This window comes from Hippoglossus hippoglossus, chromosome 1, assembly GCF_009819705.1.
Source record: "Hippoglossus hippoglossus isolate fHipHip1 chromosome 1, fHipHip1.pri, whole genome shotgun sequence".
Taxonomy (NCBI): Eukaryota; Metazoa; Chordata; class Actinopteri; order Pleuronectiformes; family Pleuronectidae; genus Hippoglossus; species Hippoglossus hippoglossus.
Window position 1 is genome coordinate 17,741,807 of NC_047151.1, and position 19,145 is coordinate 17,760,951.

The 19,145-nt window shown below is 45.1% G+C and overlaps 1 protein-coding gene across 2 annotated transcripts in view; it reads left to right on the top strand.

The window, feature by feature from the left end:
- The first annotated feature begins 2,813 nt into the window (after positions 1–2,813).
- Positions 2,814–19,145, top strand: part of ndst3 (N-deacetylase/N-sulfotransferase (heparan glucosaminyl) 3) — a 43,902-nt gene continuing 27,570 nt past the window's right edge. For both annotated transcript variants that reach the window (XM_034592391.1, XM_034592383.1), the window contains exons 1-3: positions 2,814–3,439; positions 5,129–6,432; positions 17,497–17,584. In XM_034592391.1, the coding sequence (XP_034448282.1) occupies positions 5,434–6,432; positions 17,497–17,584 (1,087 nt within the window). In that variant the 5' untranslated portion in view covers positions 2,814–3,439; positions 5,129–5,433. The remainder of the gene's footprint in view (positions 3,440–5,128; positions 6,433–17,496; positions 17,585–19,145) is intronic.

The following is a 19,145-nucleotide window of genomic DNA, read 5'->3' on the forward strand; positions in this document are numbered from 1 at the left end:
CCTCTCTCTATGTGTGTGTGAGCATGTGTGTGCTGCCGTGCATGTGTATCTTTAGCCTTATCAATCTGTAAGGGCTGTATTGATTGGCCAAAAGATATTTCCTCTAATGTGCTCGTGGATGAGGAATGGGAGGGAGGAGGGGAGGTTGGGGGGGGGGCGACAGCTTTCACTTAGCCTCCGAGCTCTTAGGAAGAACATCTATCTGTCAACGTTTCCAGGCACGGGGAGGGGTCAGGAGTGGGTAGGAGCAGGAATCATTAAAATAGCAACAGCATCAAGCAGCCAGCACACCTTAGCGGAGCTCGAGCATGTTGTTGTTTACACTGTGGGAGGCAGAGAGCTGATGCATCTGCGAGAGCTGCGAGTTTGAGCAATAGATCCTGTCCTTTGTGGGAACAGCAGCCAGCACAGGAGAGAATCATTATCAGTGCGAGGGCTCAGGGTCTAGTATATGTTGTATATGTGTGAAGTATATGCAACAATCTGTCCAATGTTTTGTTTTGTTTTTAATTAGGGGTGGGAGGTGTGGGGGGGGGGGGGGGGACGGGGGGTTGACTCCTGGGATGATGCAGCGCTTCGTGGTGATAATGTCTTTCCCTGTTTTTACACCCGAGCTCCATTTGCTCTCTTCAGGCCTCTAAAAATCGCAGAGCCACCATTTAGCTCTCAGCGGGGAGAGAGGAGAGGGGGAATCAGTCGCTCCTCCTCTCTTATCTCTCACTTAACAAAAGCCTCTGATGAAGACAACAAGCGTCTCCCTCGGCCTCTCTCTCTCTCATGCTCCCTCTCTCATTCGTCTCTCGCTCTCCTCTGTTTAACAGGCAGGGAGCTAGTTGAACATGGCAGCTCTGACACTTTTCACATCTCCTGTCCTTTGTTGTGCGTGCTCACATGTGAGTGTGTGAACATCTGTGCGTGCATTGTAGTGTCTACCACAGGCTTGCTTGTGTCTCCTGCTGTGTTTGTGCGTTGTGTTCTTGCACCAAGGCCTGTGTGTCAGTACGCAAGTTTGTATATTGTATGTGTGCATGTACACACACGTGAACACACTCGTACATGTGTGTGCAATGTGCATGCATTCTGTCCTTCAGCTTTCTCAGGGGCCTATTGTTTTGTTGTTTGCAGCTACAAGAGGCTTCGTAATTATCTTTTACAATTAGCACAAACACACACTCTCTGCAGCCTGCACTGTAGCCTATGTGCAGCTGTCTAGTTTTCATCTCTGGCTTATTGTCTCCAGCTAGCTCCATAGCCGAAGTGGTTCTTAGCTTGTAATTTGGAGGAAATGGGTGAACAGCCTCTCTAATTACACTTCACCCACTGACACTAATTTACATACAAACACAATCGCACTCCAATCCGAACCTTCATTATCTCTGGATTCCATTCTGTAGGGCACGATATTCTGGCTGTTATATTTCATTCAAGCTTTGTTTTGCAGGCACCACTGCTAAGTCATTACACTAACTGAGAGCCACAAATAGAGACATTCCCAGAGATGAATATGACCCGAGAATGTCTAAATTACTCCAACTACGAAGAGATGAAGTAAAAAAGACTCTACCAGTATGAAAATTGGTTGTTTTTTTCAGTGCTCTGTGTTCTTTAAGTGCATTGTGTGTGTGTGTGTGTGTGTGTGTGTGTGCGTGCGTGTGCGTGCGTGCGTGCATATGTTTGTGTTTATATGGGACCCATGTGCTCAAGGTGTAAATTAACCTTTAAGTTTTGGCTGAAGTGTCGCTTTCTGGAAATTTAAAAAACGTCTTTTAAAGTCAATGCTGCCAGGTGTGGCTAAGACGTGCCTACATCTCTCTCTAGTACATCGTCAGCTGTTCGGTTGAGTTGAAGCGTAATTAATTCTGGGACAGGTTGGCCCAGGAAGAATCCACAGATTGGAGCCTTCGTTTCCAGTCTTTCATATCAGCCTCCGAAGGATGAATTGAAACACAGCAACAGACTTCATAAACAACAAAAACACAAACGGCATATCATTAGCTAGCTAAAGCTAAGGTATCTAGGTTGTCTAGCTATGAGCGACTATACTCAAGTAGCAGCACACACACTTTTACGCCCCACACAGGCCATGTTCAAGCCATAAATGTAGATCTCTTTATAAATTTGGTAATAACTGCATTTATGCATTTCATCAAAGACCAGTGATGTCATTTAGTTTACAGCTGTAAAATCACATTTAAGTGAGCACTATCTCTTTAAAGTTGGATGGAGCCTCAACAACACTCTCAGTGAACCTGTTGGTCTATTACCGAGAAATCAGACATTTTCTTCACACTTGTGGCTCCTTTTCTCCCTCACATGCACACACACACACACACACACACACACACACACACACTGAATCAGCTCTATTGTAAAGCCATTACAATGTGAATGAGGGGCCCACCAGCTCCATTGAGATGTGTGTGAGTGAGTGTGTGTCAGTGCAAATGGGTTAGGGAGATTGATGAACTAGTAGCGAGGGGAAAAGGGGAACAGCTAATCAAGTTAAAACACTGTATGATTGACAGGCTGTGCTCGGGTGAGTGACACCCATGTGCAACGGGGAACTGATCCATATGAGGGAACCCGCATGAACAAGTGTATGTGGAATACTTGATCGTGAAATGTGTGTGACAATGTGCTTGGTGCATGTTCCCCCTCCCTGTGCTGCTGCTGCTGCTGCTGCTGCTGCTTCTTCTTTCTTTATCCAACAACATGCGCACGGAGCTGGAGAGAATCAGCAAGGCGCGCCATTAACTTCCACCGGTGCGTATCCGCGTGTGACATCCCTCATCCGGCTAACACCACCTAACGGGCCGTGAGCTTTTACCGGGGCCCCGTGATCGCTGATGCCCGAGAAAGAGGCTGTTTGTGTCAATCAAGCCGAGACGCCTCCCCTTCTGTCTCTCCCCTCTCCTCTCTCTCTCTCTCTCCCCCTCGGTCGCCTCCACTTGTGTAGGCACTCTTTAAACCGGAGCGTTTACGCACGGCACTCAGACGTTCACACACGAGCCCGACACCGGCGCTCCTCCGTCTCCGCGCCGCCTGATCTCCACCTCGGAGCGCAGGGGATAAAAGGGACGAGTGGGCGCAGCCGGAGAGAGGAGAGGAGACAGCGGGGGGAGAGTGAAAGAGGGAAGGAGAAGAATGGTGAAAGGGGGGAGGAGAAGAGCGGATCATTCCGCCTGGCCGCCCCTGCTGCTCTAGTGGAGGGTGAGGAGAGAGGGAGGGGGCGAGGGAGAGGAGAGAGAGAGAGAGAGAGAGAGAGAGTGTGTGTGTGTGGGGGGGGGGAAGAGATGGCACAACGCTTCAGCATCCAAAACACACGGGAGTGGTGCGCCACCGAGACCGGAGACCCGGAGCCCACCCGAGGCAGCGTCGCGTCCACCCCTCCGCCGTCACGCCTCCACCCCGCACGGCAGCGCCTCAGCCTCGGCTAAAGGTAAGAGGACGAGTCGGTGTTTGTTTCTCCACGGAAACTTCGGTTCGGCTGCAGGAAGACGAGCGAGGATCGAACAAGTCGTTAGTTTGCGTTTTTCATCTGAGACTTAACGATACGGACAGACTGTAAACTGTGAGTTTTCCTGCAGTTTGAAGTGTTTTTATCACGAGCTTCACACATCCAGACCTCATTGTTTATCTATGTAAGAAATATATACTTTTATAAAGGAATTATTGCAGGTAGACTCAACAATTAATTTTATTATGAGAAACATTTAGATTTCCCATTGTCTCATTTAGATCTTAATTTTAAAATGCTTGATAAACTTTTTCATGTTGCCCTGCACACAATGTTTGCTTAAACACGATTTACAGACAATGCAAACTAAGCTTTTTGAATTTTGCATGATTTATAATATAATTTAGAGTTGAAGGCCATTTCTTCAAATAACAAACCAAAACTTCCATGTGGTAATTCAATTCCAGCGCCCCCTTGTGGCTCAGAACAGTGAGACACATTATATGGTAACAGGCTCACCCAGGACTCACCTTGTGTCAGATACAGTTTTTCACCTGCTTTGAAAACTTAAAACACAAGTTTGAATTAAATCATCTGAGCCCATTTTGAGACTGAGTAAGTTTTCTTGGCACATGAGACAGTATTTTGTGTAATAAAACTAATAAAAAACCATTAGAATGCAGTTTGTATTCTTATTGAAGTACCTGTGTTGGAAAAGGTACAAACAAAATTCCTTAAGAGTTCTTTACTCTTTTTTCATTTTCTAGTATCACATTTCAGGTCTGTGATGTCTGGAGTCCCTTCTCTGTGACCTTCTCTGAGCGTGCGAGGAACGAGCAGAGAAGGATGGGGGGGGGGGGATGTGAGGAAAGACGATTGATATTCGAGCAGACAGAAAGGGAGAAAGAAGTGTGCAGAAAGATAGAGGGAGAGAGAAGGGGAGAGTGAGACACAGAGAGAAAAAAGATGCTCTGGGATCTTTTCTTCTCCCTGGCTCCCGGCACATACATTAAGATGCTAATCCTGGTCTTTTTTGTCTCTTTCTATAATTCATTGCGTTTTGTTCCTCTTCTCCCTGCTCTTTTCCCTCCGTCTCTCTTATTCTTGTAGTTTTCTCTCCCGCTTGCCATTTCCTCTGTACTGTCACGGGCTCCCCCCAGATTAGCGCTCCTGGCAAAAGGATTCCAACTCTAATTTTGTGGTATTTCAGATGATTAGGTTCAGAAATAGGACAGAAGTGCAGAGAGTATGGCGCAATTAGAGGAATTCTCCGTGGAGCTTTATGGGACTGATTAGTTGAGCTCCCATCCACCCCTCCACATGGCCATGTTAACGCACAACCAGCTGTTGTTTATTTGCGAGGATGGACTTTTGCGTTGTGTTTGTGCTTTTAGCTGTGATGTCACTTTGTGTGTGTGTGCGCGTGTGTGTATGTGTGTGTGTGTGCCAGAGGTTGGATAAGCCCCAAGGATGCAAGTTGTTTTCAATCAGCTCTGTAGTTACCAGCTGTGCCCTCACATTCCCCAGGGTGGTACAACCTAGACACACACACACACACACACACAGACACACACAGACACACACAGGCAGGCAGAGAACTAATGCACACTCTTCAACCTTGCCCAACACATTCACTCTTTCTTCTTTTCTCCTTGTCCTCTTTCTCTGCAGACATTCATCATCACTCGCTCCATATCTGCGAGGGATTCCTCCGTGAGGATCCAAGAAGAGTTTGTCTTCGACCGCGTTTTCCTCAATGACGACCTTTGTTCCCCGACATCCGGCGCAGCCCCCTTCTCCATCTGCCATGGTGACATGACCCACTCCTGAGTGGCTCTGCTGCTTTCTCAGACACACACAGACCATCTCTCGGGCTCGTCAACCACCTCCCCGAATTATTGCAGTCGCTCTCAAGTCTCTATCAAACTAAAAAAGATATCTCCTCCGCCCACGCGCAACACCTCTCCCAGTTTGCGATGACGGTGGCCGTGCGATTCCGTCGCCACTTACGTCGGCTCCTGCTCCTGCTGGCCACCTGCTGTCTCCTCTCCCTCCTTCTCTCTGCTTACTTTCTCTTTACCAACTCCTCTCCTTCCATGCAGCTCGGACAATCTCCTGAACCCGCCTGCTCCCAGCCCCTCTCCATGTCTCCGTACCGCCAGCTCCCCAATCCGTACCCACCCAACCCACCTCACACGCATGTACACACTGACCCAGTGGTGCTGGTGCTGGTGGAGTCCCAGTACTCCCAGCTGGGCCAGGACATTGTGGCTATATTGGAGTCAGCGCACTTCCAGTTTCGCATGGAGATTGCCTCAGGGAAGGGCGACCTTCCGCCGCTGACGGAAAAGGGCCGTGGACGATATTCCCTAATCATTTATGAGAACCTGTTAAAGTATGCACATGCAGACACATGGAACAGACAGCTGTTGCATCAATACTGCACTGAGTTCCGAGTGGGCATCATCGGTTTCTACCGCTCCAACGAGAACTCCCCTCCTCTCCTCAAACTCAGAGGCTTCCCGCTGGTGTTAAGGACCAACCAGGCACTTTGGGACTGTTGCGTGGTGTCTAGCTCCCCCCTCCTCCACCTGACCAAGCCTGGCACAGACCGAGGGGCCTTACCTGGGGAGGACTGGACCTCCTTCTCCTCCAATCACTCCACATACCAGGCTGTGCTGCACGCCCGGGCCAAGGAGGGAGCTGGGGCAGGCAGCGGTGATAACCCGGGGCCAGGCTTCAGTTTAGGCCTCCAGGCCACCGTGGTACAGGACATGGGACTGTATGATGGCGTGAGGAGGGTACTGTTTGGCCAGGGACTGGGCTACTGGCTCCACAGACTCATCCTGGTGGATGCCATCTCCTACCTCACAGACAGGAAGCTCACTTTGGGTCTGGACCGGCACGTACTGGTGGATATAGATGACATTTTCGTCGGGAAGGAAGGGACACGCATGAACGCCAAGGATGTGAAGGTATTGGGAGCGATGGGTGTGAGATAATGTGCATTAGAGAGAGGGTGGGATAGAGAGGATGAATTAATGTTGGGTCAGTGGTGCTAGATCAGATATGTCACTCTGCTATCAACATGTAAAACTGCCACTGATGGTTATATTGAATGGTATACCTGTAAGAAATCAGTCCTGTGTGTGTGTGTGTGTGTGTGTGTGTGTGTGTGTGTGTGTGTGCGTGTGTGTGTGCGTGCGTGGGCTTTACTCTGCCTCCACCTCCTGTCGGCATAATGGACATGTTTTTAGCTTTCAGCGTCACAGACCCAGAGGCTTCGCTGCTAATAACACCCACGACTTGTCTACAAAACAAACTCAAGAAGCAGAATATGACATTAGTTGGATGAGGCAGTTGAGGGCGATTTGATTCAGCGAACGTCAACCATCACATTGGTAATGTTAACTTTTCCACAACTTGCAATCTGCTAAAAATCAGGCGTTCACAAGTATGTGCTTCAACAACACCAGTTGGAAATAATCAATTTGTACTCAATCAGCGCTCACTATGATAATCATGACATCATCATTTCTGTAAATAATTATTTATATTATGAGAAACTGCTCCCAGTAGACACCAGAGTATTGAGTCTTATTAAATGCTGTGAAATAAGTTATACATAGAAAGGGGACATCAGATGATGCTTCAATTTACATTGTAAAATATATTTACAAAAATCCAATTTTTTTATGTTCTGAATGTTTTAACTCATTTTCAGTATGAAAAACAGTTAACTAAACTATAATACAATCGAATATTGAACATAAAAATAACGTGAATGGCATTTACTAATAGTCGTGAGAGCTCCATCCCAGCATTATTAGCCTGCACATCACAGTAGTGCACTGAAGTAGACTGGACATAAATTACTTAATAGGTCTGTACTCTATTTTCTATTTTTCCATTTAGTCAAATTAGATTTAAAAATGAAGTGAATGAACAAATCGTATACAATCTATTTTTCCATTACTCTTCTTGATGTTTTAGGTTTTTGTCCTGTTAGTGTTTCAGTATTGGTATCAAGATATTTATGCAGTTGTCATCACAGTTATAATTATTATAATTATAATTTTGTTACCCTGAAAACACTATGTGATGTTGGAAGATAAGGAATGTTGACTTACTGCACTGTAAGTCTGCAGAGAGTAAAGATTTTAAAACGTTGTGTATTTAAATAGATTTCAGCCCAGGCATGTGTTGACTGAAGGGGTTTTTGTAAAAGCTCATGTGTGCGTGTGTATGTTTAATGTCTCCGTGTTGTTGACTAAGTGCATATGTGTTGAGGATACAGCGAGAGGGCATTTACCTCGAATGGCGCTTAAGCCAGAAGTAAAGAGGCCGTTTAAGGGGGCAAAGAAGTGCAGTGAAAGAGAGCAAGAGGAGGGGCACGAGAGAAAGAGAGAGGTGGTGAATGAGCCAGTGAAAAGATGAATGGCACTTATTCCTCTTTTCCCACGTTCCCCCTCTCAGGGAAACTAAAGGAGAGTCAGCCCCGCAGGCCGCCTCTCAAGACGTCCATTGTTTCAACGCACACTTGCATCGGGCAAACACACGTACACACACAGACAGACGTGCACCTACACACACACACACATAGAGAAAGAGGAAAAACTTCATTTCTGTGGTTTAGTGATGTTTTTTAAGAGAAAGGAAAAAAACAACTCAGTTTTGCTGGAGGGATAAAACGTGACAGCTACAAGGAGTTTAGTTTGAAATCTGTGATCACATTCTCCCACTTCGTCGTTAGTCTGAGCCATTCAAGGGAAACAAATTAGGTTTGGTGGGTTTTCGTGTGTGTGTGTGTGTGTGTGTGTGTGTGTGTGTGTGTGTGTGTGTGTGTGTGTGTGTGTGTGTGTGTGTGTGTGTGTGTGTGTGTGTGTGTGTGTGTGTGTGTGTGTGTGTGTGTGTGTGTGTGTGTGTGTGTGTGTGTGTGTGTGGTAGGACTATAAGACAGGTGAGATTCATGCTGCTCTGCGGTGATGTGCGTGCGCTAAGACTTGAGGCATCTGCCGGGCTCACTGGATGTACATGATAGGAAAGTGTGTGTGATATATGTGTGTGTGTGTGTGGGTGTCTGTGTGTGTGCGAGTGTGTGTGCGAGTGTGTGTTTGTGCGTGGGTGTTTTTTGAATCAGTACTTTAGATTAGATTGTCACTTTCCGTCAGTGGCTGACACCCGTCCCATCAGACACTGGGGGGGAAAAAAAGATGAGGCACCTGTCTGTGAAACTCGAGGAGGGGGATGAGAGAAATGGCGAAGCTGAGAGAACAGGAGTGCAGCGAGTGGTCAAGTGGAATTCCACCCCTGAATATAAAAAAGGGGCTCGTATCCAAAAAGGATGAAGGAGTCTATATTCACACACAGTCACAGAGTGCACACACACACACACACACACACACACACACACACACACACTCGTGCACGTACAGATTCACAAAAATGAGCACACACACGCACTCTCTCTCTAGTTTGAGTTTTCATTTTAAGTCTGTCTGACTCTTCAGCTTTGTAGCATAAATATACATGAGGATGAACCAGCGCCATAACAGAAGGACAGGGAGATGTGGATGGAGGAAGCAGCAAGTGAGAGAGAGAGAGAGAGAGAGAGAGAGAGAGAGAGAGAGAGAGAGAGAGAGAGAGAGAGAGAGGGAGAGAGGGGCAGAAAAAAGAGAGAGTGATGCCATTTGACACGCTCACGCTCCTTCCATATTTCTACTCGCGTTCTCTGCTCCAGGATAGTTGGCAATCACAGAGAGGAAGATCTAGAAAAAGAAAAAGAACAGGAAGGAAAGAAGTTCGAGGGTGAAGAGAAGGGAGGAGAAGGTGGAGTGTGGCGCTCAGGGGGGGGAGAGCCAGCAGCCAACTTTGCGATTTCTGAGAAACTAAATGCTGGAGGGAAACGGGGGGGGGGGGAGGCGAGGCGGAGGCGGAGGAGGGGAGGTGCAGGAGCAGGAATATGGTGATTTGTAGCAGCCGTCCCCTCAGAGACGAGGAGCCTCAGGTGGAGTTGTCGGCTTACACTTTAAACAAGGCTTATTGCAAGTGACGAGTGTGCACGCATGTGTAGATTCACGATCATGTGCATCAACCAGCTTATTCCACTGTGATCTCTCCTTAAAGTCTTTTATCTTTGCCGCGACGCAGAGGGTTGTTTGATTAGTAAATCACGTCAGTTCGTTTTCAGAAGGGCCCATAAATGGAAGTATCTCCCCCTCTGGCAAGATGTCATTGAAAAGCTGTTGAAAGGATGACTCATGATGACCAGGCGTCAAATATACATCTAGCTCGGGGTGAAGGTGGCAGCTGAAAAGATGGATCTTCCCGTCGTTAAAAAGATGATTGCTTGTGAGAATTCAATGAGTTATTAATCATAAAAGAATGATGTTTCCACAGAGTCAAATTGAAGCTGTTAAATCTGTCGGGCCCTGATGATCTTAATGGAGTCAAACAAGTAAAACTTAACTTAACTTTTAATCAGAGTAGTTGTGGTTATGTGTTCATCTGCGTTTGTTTGTTAGTTTGCAGGATTAAACAAAAAGTACTCAACCGTTTCCCATGAAAGAGAACCCAACAGTCCCCTCATGAAACCACACTTAAATACACTAGATCCAGATTTTTATTTGGATTTGCATCCAATTGCACACACTCATAAGTATCAGGCCCTGAAATAACACACTGCAGAGATCGTGAAACAAAACTTCCTGGATCCACCCCTTCAAATTGTATCTGCGCCAAAATGTTATGGGTTATTTCCTGACCGGTACCGCATCCCTCAACCAAGTTTCATGGGAATCCATCTTGTACCTTTTACGTAATCCTGCTAACTAACTAACTACCAGATAGACAAACAAAACGAAAAAACATAACCTCCTTGGCGGAGATAAAAATCAACGTCTGAATATTCTCTGTATTGTTCTAAATATTCCTCCCTTATGCACAGTTGCACAGACGCCACAGCACAAAGCATAATTATGAATGACACACAAACTATGTGAAAATGTAAATCCTCCTCTCATCCTCTCGTGCTCCAGGAGCAGCTTATGTGGAGCGCTGCATCAAAGTATGTAACAGGATGTGTTATTGACCAATTAGTAGGACAAGGCGTTTGCAGTGCCACTGTTATAAATCCCTTCTTACCTCTGTGAAGCCAACATTCAATCTCCTGTTCTCCCAGAGAGAAGAAGAGAGAAGGAGTATGACACAGAGAGAAAGAGAAAGCGAGAGAGAGAGAGAGAAAGAGAGAGGCCAATTAAAATGCCACCCTCCTCCTCTCTGCACTCTTCATTAGACTCACCCCACGAGTTCATCTGGTGACAAACAATACCTACACCCCCCTCCTGTCTGCGCACACACTCACACGCGCTCACACACAGCTGTATTTCCTCTATTAAAATGATTCACAGGGAGGCACCCCGCCGATGACATTTCTCAAAATGAGGGATGATGCCAGTCAAAAACTCCCATCACTGACGCGCCCGTGTCGGCGCTTGTGTTTTTTAATTCATGCGTGTAGGCTTCGCTCCTCTCCTCTGCCTTGGAGTGGTCATTAGGCGGGTGTCTGATTCTCATCTTCAGATCCCTCTTTATCACCGCCCCCTTTCTCCCTCTCCTCCTCCTCCTCCTCCGCTCACCTTCCTCCTCACCCCCTCCTCGGCTTAGTCATTGATCACTATCTCCGGCCTATTTGTATTCCTTCCTAAACCCCGTCTCTCAAGTCGTTCTCACTGTTTTCCTTCCCATGGTGCTTTCTGAAGCCGTGTCATCTGAGTTGAGAGGACACACACGTTAACTCAAATATACCCCTTTTACACCAGAATCAGCAGGTACCCACACACGTATTTTGAACTCAGGTAAATACAGGAAATTAACTCCTCTCCAATTACCAGTAGATGAGTTTCCTTTTTTCTTTCCCCCGCTGTGTCTTCAAAACTGAGAAGCTCTCTCCCCTCGCTGTCTTGCCGGTGTGGCATCTTGCACAATCCAAATTAACAAATCGGTGTCGCACGTTGCAAAGTACACAAATGATGTCGTCAATCAATATGCATCATCACGTCATGCTGGAAAAGGTGCAGCGTCATCGTCTAGACTGTCAAAAAAAAAAGAGGACGATTTGCCTGTTTAGTGGGTGACATGTTTCCATCGCTGCCAATCGGAGCCGCAGATGATAAAAAAAATGTTTCTACTGCAGAGTCAAAAGCCAGTTTCCCATTAATTATCAATGGCGACCCACCACATTCTATACTTCTCCCTCCAGTTTCATTTACACTTCTCATAATAACATAGGAGATCTCTCACTTGGTGTGTGCAGCGCTGTTTGGTGCTCACTTCCGCTGTCGTGCGCATGCACATGCACCCCCGAGATTTAATATATTCCGTGGGATTTTTGACCAGTGGGAATGTGCATGTGGAAGCAAACCAAAATCTCTATGCACTTATTTTCCATTTGAAAGGAATCTATAGTAGCTCAGTGAATACTTCATATAACCCCAGAATCTCTTTGTGTTATGTGCAATTTCCCCCAATGTTTTTGTGGGCTTAGGTTAGATTAGCCAGTGACGAAATTTCGTACATTTTGCCTATTTTACATTGTGAAGATCCATCCCCTTCTCTCCCTGCAAAGGGATAATTGCTGTGTCTGTGGAAAACATGCTCCGTAGACGCAGTGGGGCTATTTCTTTTGTGCAAATTCATGACTTTGTTTAATTTGCCAAGTAATAATTACTACTTTCATGTGGCCTAATAAGCCATAAAGTCCTATTTCGCCTCCGAGGAGAGAACGGAAAAGCCTGTTTAACATCTTATCCAGTGAGAAGGTAGTGATTTTACATACAGAGACTTCACTGCACTGCAGAATGTAGGACTATGAGTGACTTTAACAGATAATAGAGTGGGGACGTATGAAATGAAGAGCAAATGTTGAGGCTCAAGTGGTTTTGTTCATGTGCTGATGATCACTTGGTCTGGAAATGACCTAGAATTGAAAGAAAAAACGGAATTACACAATATGGGAAAAGTTCTGACGTCACTGAAGGTTTTCAGCTTAGCAGTCAGTAATTTATTGTGCAGACCTACTTAGAGTTAATCTTTAGACCTAATTTAGTGTGATGCATATTAAGTCAATGCAACTGAGCTCATTCCACATCCATTTATTACTTTGCCAAATGCTATTACAGAAGTAATGAAGAAAAGATAGTTGAGAAAATAGTTGAAAACCAAAGGGGAGATGAAAAGGGAGAAAAGGAGACGGCTGCATTCAAACTTCTCCTTTTTTAATTCGTCGGACGACATCATCCATTTAATACATGGCAGAGGCCGGCACTTCTGATAAGGAATTAGATCTAATCTCTGTCTCTGTATCTTATTTGGATTTTCTCTACAACCACTCATCTGGTGGACTTCAGACACAAGTTTTTTTCTGGATGAGTGGTTGTGGGGAAAATTGACAGTCAGAGATTCCACCTTTTTTCCCCACCGTTTCAAACTGTAAACTCTACTCAGCTCCTTTGCCTTTTGCCATGGTAACCACAGCTTTCTGAGCTGAGACGCAGCCCTTTTGACGACATCACCGGTGACATCACCAAAGGTCACGCTCCACGGGCTCTGCACCGGTGGGTTTTTAAAACAAAAAAGAGCAAAATAGACGCCATGTAATACAACAGAGGAGAGCTGGTTATTCTGCGACCATTCACCTCCCTCTGATGTGAACAAGGGGAGAAGAAGTCCGACGGTTACACTATTAGAAAGAAAAACAATGAAATTAACATACACTACAAAAAAGACAATCACTGCAGTGTCATTGTAATGAACACTCTAAAGAAAGCATCCGTCAAAAAGAAAATTATCGTAATAACTTTTTTGTCAGCGCTCTTGTTTTTACTCGAAATTAATTCGGAGAACGTGGCAGCGCGCCACGCTTTTCTGAGGCAGGTTTTTTTTTTTTCTGCGGTCACAGCAATCACTGAAACTCAAAAGCCTTGAGGGGCTGCCAAGTAGAATTCAGTGTTAAGTGTAGCAATGCCAAAGCAATCACAAGTACCTTGGATCCTTAAATGCAAGTGAATAGATGAATTTGTGAAATTCTCCAAACTATATATTTATATAAATGTTTTTTTTAAAGCCATGCTGACTGGAACCTGACAGGCGAGAATGGAAGTGAGACAGAGAAGGAGAGAGTAAGCAAAAGGGAGACTGGCATTAACTGGCAAAGTGCTTCTCCTGCTCATCAAATAGAGATGCCTGACCCAGTTAAATTTGCTGGCCTGGTGTTCATATTACATGCACACGTAGAAACAAACACATGCAGTCATGTAGAGAAAATCAAGAACTTTAACCTGCTTTTCTACGAGACTTTAAACCCTGCCGACCTCACATTATTTTCTCGTTCGCCTCAACCTGCCCGCCAATCTCTTTTCACGTCAAAATCCCGAGCGCAAATAAGTTCTTTTATAATTACTTTTGTTATTTTAGGTCTCCCAGCCAGGCTTAATGCTGCGAGAAGAAAAGAAAAACAAACCGTGCGCAGAGTGACAGAATGGGGATATGGAGGAGAGGTGGTTGGTGGAAAGGGTTTGTGAAAGGCACTGAATGCCAGCTGTCCAGATGCCTGTCTCCCATCTGTTTGAACCCCAACATCTAGCTGGCACCTCTTCCACTTCTACACATGCAAGGACAAACACACACACACACACACACACACACGCACATATGCAAGCATGCACACACACGTTGTTGCTTTCACGCACACAGAAACAAACTGGCAGTGCTTCTGACACCAGGCAGCTGTAGGATTGGGCAGAGAAATGAGGGCTATCACTAACGGCTAATCCCAGTGTGTGTTTACCTTCATCGTCGGGATTGTCAAGATCTCTCACATGCTACACAGTCCCACCTCCTGCTAATCCAAATCCTCCCCCCTATTCGTTCTTATGGCGTATCTCTTGTGGTTTAAAACTATCTTCAGCTCTGAGCTCAGTATCCAACGGACAGATTGGATCCACATTGCTTAAAGCCCCCCCCACCCGTTCCCCAAGATCTGCTGCCGCTACTCTCTGAATAAAACAGCACGGGGACTTCATTGCCCCTCAGAGTCGTGGTTGTAACACATGTTTTCCTGCGAGATGTCTACTCCCTTTTTATTGCTGGGCATTGATTTTACCTGCAGTGCTTCCTCCTCATGAGGATCCAGTGGTGGTGGTGGTCTCAGAGCTCAGGCCTCAAGTTTGATGACAGCACACTGCTTCAATTTCCCCTGCACAGTGTTTGGTTCAGTCAGATGTTAATAATTGATGTTCTCCGCCAAGGTTATGAGGTTATGTGTTAGCCCGTCCGTTGGTTTGTTTGTTTATCGGCAGGATTACGCAAAAAACGAATCAACAGATTTCAACAAAACCCGGTGGAAGATGGGACACGGGCCAGGAAAGAAGCCATTCGATTTTGGGGCAGATTCCAGGATTTTTTCTTCCCTTTCTTTATGCTGTGGTTTAACATTTGCACCCAGGGAATAATTCATTTATCTTGCTGAAAAAAATGTGGCATGTTTAGGGAACTGTTATCTATGAGTGTGTGAGATTTGGTGCAGTTTGATTGAATTTAAAGGTGCCTGTAGGTATGCGTTCTACTCAGTGCCCTTTATCATATTTTCTGGAGAATCTTTGCACAGGACACACTCACAAACTCAGAGTAGCCAAAATAAAATGGAAATGCAGAGATTTTAGGCCGCTTTGATAATCTGAGAGGCCCTGATATCGGCTTTATACCTTATACTTAATCTCAGGTTTGCCAGATTCATTTGATCATTTTATTAATTTCTAAAACCACTGATCTAACGTAAACACCCACTTCATGCTGTAAGTCAGTCTGCAGGTAATGGTTATCGTTTAAAAACCACTCACAGACAGGTGGAGTTCAGAAACAGAAATGGTCTCTCTCCTTGTGGATCTCTGATGCGTTCGATTTGAGAGATAGCTGCAGAACAACCTCTTTGACCCGAGGAATGACCTCGGAAAACAACATTTCTTTAGCTTTTTTGTTGGGCAGGTTTTGAATTTCCAATAAACGTCCCTTTTTGGAAGAATATTTACAGATTATTTAAATGCGGCAACGAATGAAGTTCCAAATGGTTCTTGGTGTAGTGGCATTAGAGGTGATAAAATGTTGACTGTTGTAATTAAAAGCAGCTCGGTGTTATCACAGCTGAAAACAGAACAGTCAGGCCATTGTGTTTTCTGCTATTGATGTTAGGTTGCAGAATACAAATGAGGTGTTTAAGCTAATATACTGCACACTTGGACACACACCTGTGCCAATGCTCGCAGATAGCAACGCACACGTTAATAATGCATTTCGACCAAGTGCATCGGGGAGTGTATATTGAGTTATAATGCAAAGCACTGAGCTACAAACTTAATTTCAATTCCTAAGTCTTTGTTTACCCCGTATTTGTGTGGATGGGCAAATATGTGTGTGGTTGTTTGTGTGTGTGTGTGTGTGTGTAAGATGTAGAGGATGTCATAAGAGAGGAGACAGGGGATCAGATTAGGGAGCCGTGCACATCTGTCAGCATGCAGCCATCTTCAACACCATTAGATTAGAGATAATGAAGACGCTCCGTGCATGTGTCTGTATATTTGTTAGTTTGGGAGACTCACACACCCACACACACACACACACACACACACACACACACACACACACACACACACACACACACACACACACACACAGGAAGCGACACACAGCCTGGGAGTGACTCCCTGCTCTGAGATCAGCTGCTCAGGTCTAGTAGATCAGGGAAGGTTCTTTGGGAATCGATTAAAAGCAGCGTGACAAAGAGTGGTAACAGAGATGTGACATGTAGCTCAACAGAACCATCCAGCAGTTTGAGACGGACAGAGAATATGAGACTTTCACAAATAACCAAAAATTTTGTGCGGGAGCAAACAGGGAAAAGTGCATCGATGGCAATAGGACGGGGGGGGGGTGAGAGAGGAAGAGCACGGGGAGAAAGGATATGTAGAGAAAGAAAAAGAGCGAGCGATCTCTCCTCCATGCTGCTTCAGCCTTCCTTTCAAATTAGAGCAGCCCCGTCTCCTGAGAATGTGACATTTTCACGGAGCAAGAGCGAGAGAGAGATGGAGGTTCAGAGAGAGAGAGAGAGAGAGAGAGAGGCAGGGACGGAGGGAGGGAGGGGTGGAAGACAAATGTGGAGTTGGGGGGGGGGGGGCGACTGCATGTTCTCAGAAGTGGAAAGATGGAAGTGTAGAGGGCGAATCTGAAAAAGGTGGAAGAAGGGGGAGAGAATGGGGTGGGGCAGGGGGGTGGGGGGTGTCACTTGGTAATGTTAGGGATGGATGGAGAGAATGATGAGGAGGGAGGAGTGTGTGTGTGTGTGTGTGTTGGGGGGGTTATTAGTCCACCCTCCAGAGGCTACTAATGCACTGACCTTCATTAACTGGCATTACTGTCGGTGTGTGTGACTGTGTGCGACTGTGCAACTCTCTTTAGTTAACACTCATTACGGAGTCTTTGTTTAAAGGCCAGTAAACTAATGAAGTCATTAAATAAGTGGAGAAAATCCTAATTCAAGTATTGAAACCAGCGAGCGAGGGAACGATAAGGGTGGGAACAGCCACTGGAACGCTGGGGGAGAAAGAAAAAGAGAAATACGGTGACGCACACTGTAACTATAGCACGCAGGTGACTGGCTGCCATTGTCAAGCCAGGAAAAGCAGAGATGAGTACACACACACACACACACACACATACATCGCTGTCTGATGTATAGTTCATCTGATACTTCTCAGGGGAGTAAGATCTCACTTAAATATACAACAGAGAGACATAAGATGTGAATCAGACAGATCGGGCATTTATCTGCAAGTGTAAGTGTAGGCTGGGGAGAGATGAAGCTGATCTACTGTCTGCAGGGAGGTTAATGGGATTCTGTCACTAAAGTCACTATTATATATCTATCTATCTATCTATCTATCTATCTATCTATCTATCTGTCTATCTATCTATCTATCTATCTACAGGCTCTCCTTGATATTCAGAAACAGCTTCGTGCTCAAATCTCCAACTTTACCTTCAACCTTGGCTTCTCTGGGAAGTTCTACCACACAGGTGAGTTCTGTTTATTTGCTTTAAACCCCAATGACCACTATAATAAATCCTCACCATAAACCTTTATTGTTTTATAATGTAAACTGAAGGATTCCTGCCTTTCTTCATTCAACTCATCTGGGTTAATTGCAGACTACTATCCCAAATACTAGAAGTGAAGGTTTTCATGTAGGCGTGTCCAGGAGAGCACAGGACAGGACTGTGTGGGAGGTCTCTGTCTCTGACATCCTTCAGACCGAGCTTATTATGGGCCCCCCAGTCAGTACCTAGGTATGCACGAATAGGAGGGATGAAGAAGAGGATGAAGAGATGAGGGACGGAGGGATGGAGGGAAAAAAGAGGAAAAAAAGAGGAAGTGATGAGGGAAGGAGGAAGGAAAGGATGAAGGGATATGGGTAGGGATGAGTGTGGAAGGAAGAAGAGAATGAAGGGATGAAGATGGGGATGAGGGATGGGATGAGAGAAGTAGGGAACGGAGGATGAAGAAATGAGGGAAGGAGGGAGAAGAGGATGAAGTTTGACACGTGATCAGAGGTGTGGTTGAGGCGTGAAGTTATTAGCCCGCCCGCTAGTTCGTTTCAAGTTAAGTTAAATATATAACTTCATGAAACCCATCATAACATGTCGTGTATGGTAGTTTCATGTCTATTGTCACATTTAACTTGTTTACAGAAGAATGAAAGATCATGAACAGACCTAAACATTCTCAGCTGCTATTTGTTGTCATGGTGATGAAGGGTCAGGATGAAACACATTTTTACAAAAGGAAATGTTCACTTGGACATTTGTTAGCAGTTACCACAATCCATCAAAAGAAAAATGAATGTTCATACCCGTCGAAATCAAGTTATCTTTAGAATTGATGTCACTTAACGTCAGTCTGAGTCAATAAGACATGTGTAAGTGTGAAAAACAGTCGTCTGTTAATTGTTTTTAGAATAGAAATCGTGTGTTATGTGTTGACACTTGTACATATAGCTATAAGCAGTTGAACAAAATGTTTAAGGTTTGATATGAAGTCATTATGCACGATTCCCATCATGCATCTTATATATCGTGCAGAGTAAGCAAGCATCTCTCGTCCCACTATTCACACTGTGATATCAAATGAGTAACAGAGACTCTCACTGATTGGTTTTTAATTCAGATATAATCATTGCAGTACATCTAATGTGTTCATTTACAGTACTAAAATACATTTATATAATTTACATATGGAGTATTACACTTAAAGGCAGGAACAAACAAATGACCAGATATGATTTACTTAAGAAAAAATGAATTTGCAGCACAGTGGTCTTTGTGGGGAGTCAAATCATTCCTACGCAGTTTTAAAGCATAAAGAGTGTATAATACATATTCCTGTTTATCATCATAAAAAAAAAAATTGTTTCAGTGTCGTACTATCTCTCCATTTTGAGTGGAATATACAGGTGTATTTGTTCGGCTGTGACATGCTGCTCTACGTTCTCAGCTCTCTTGCGGCACCAAGGACAGATTTTATTGATTTTAGTTTAAGCGTCTAAATCTGCAGCAAGAGAACAAAGAAGTGGTATACACT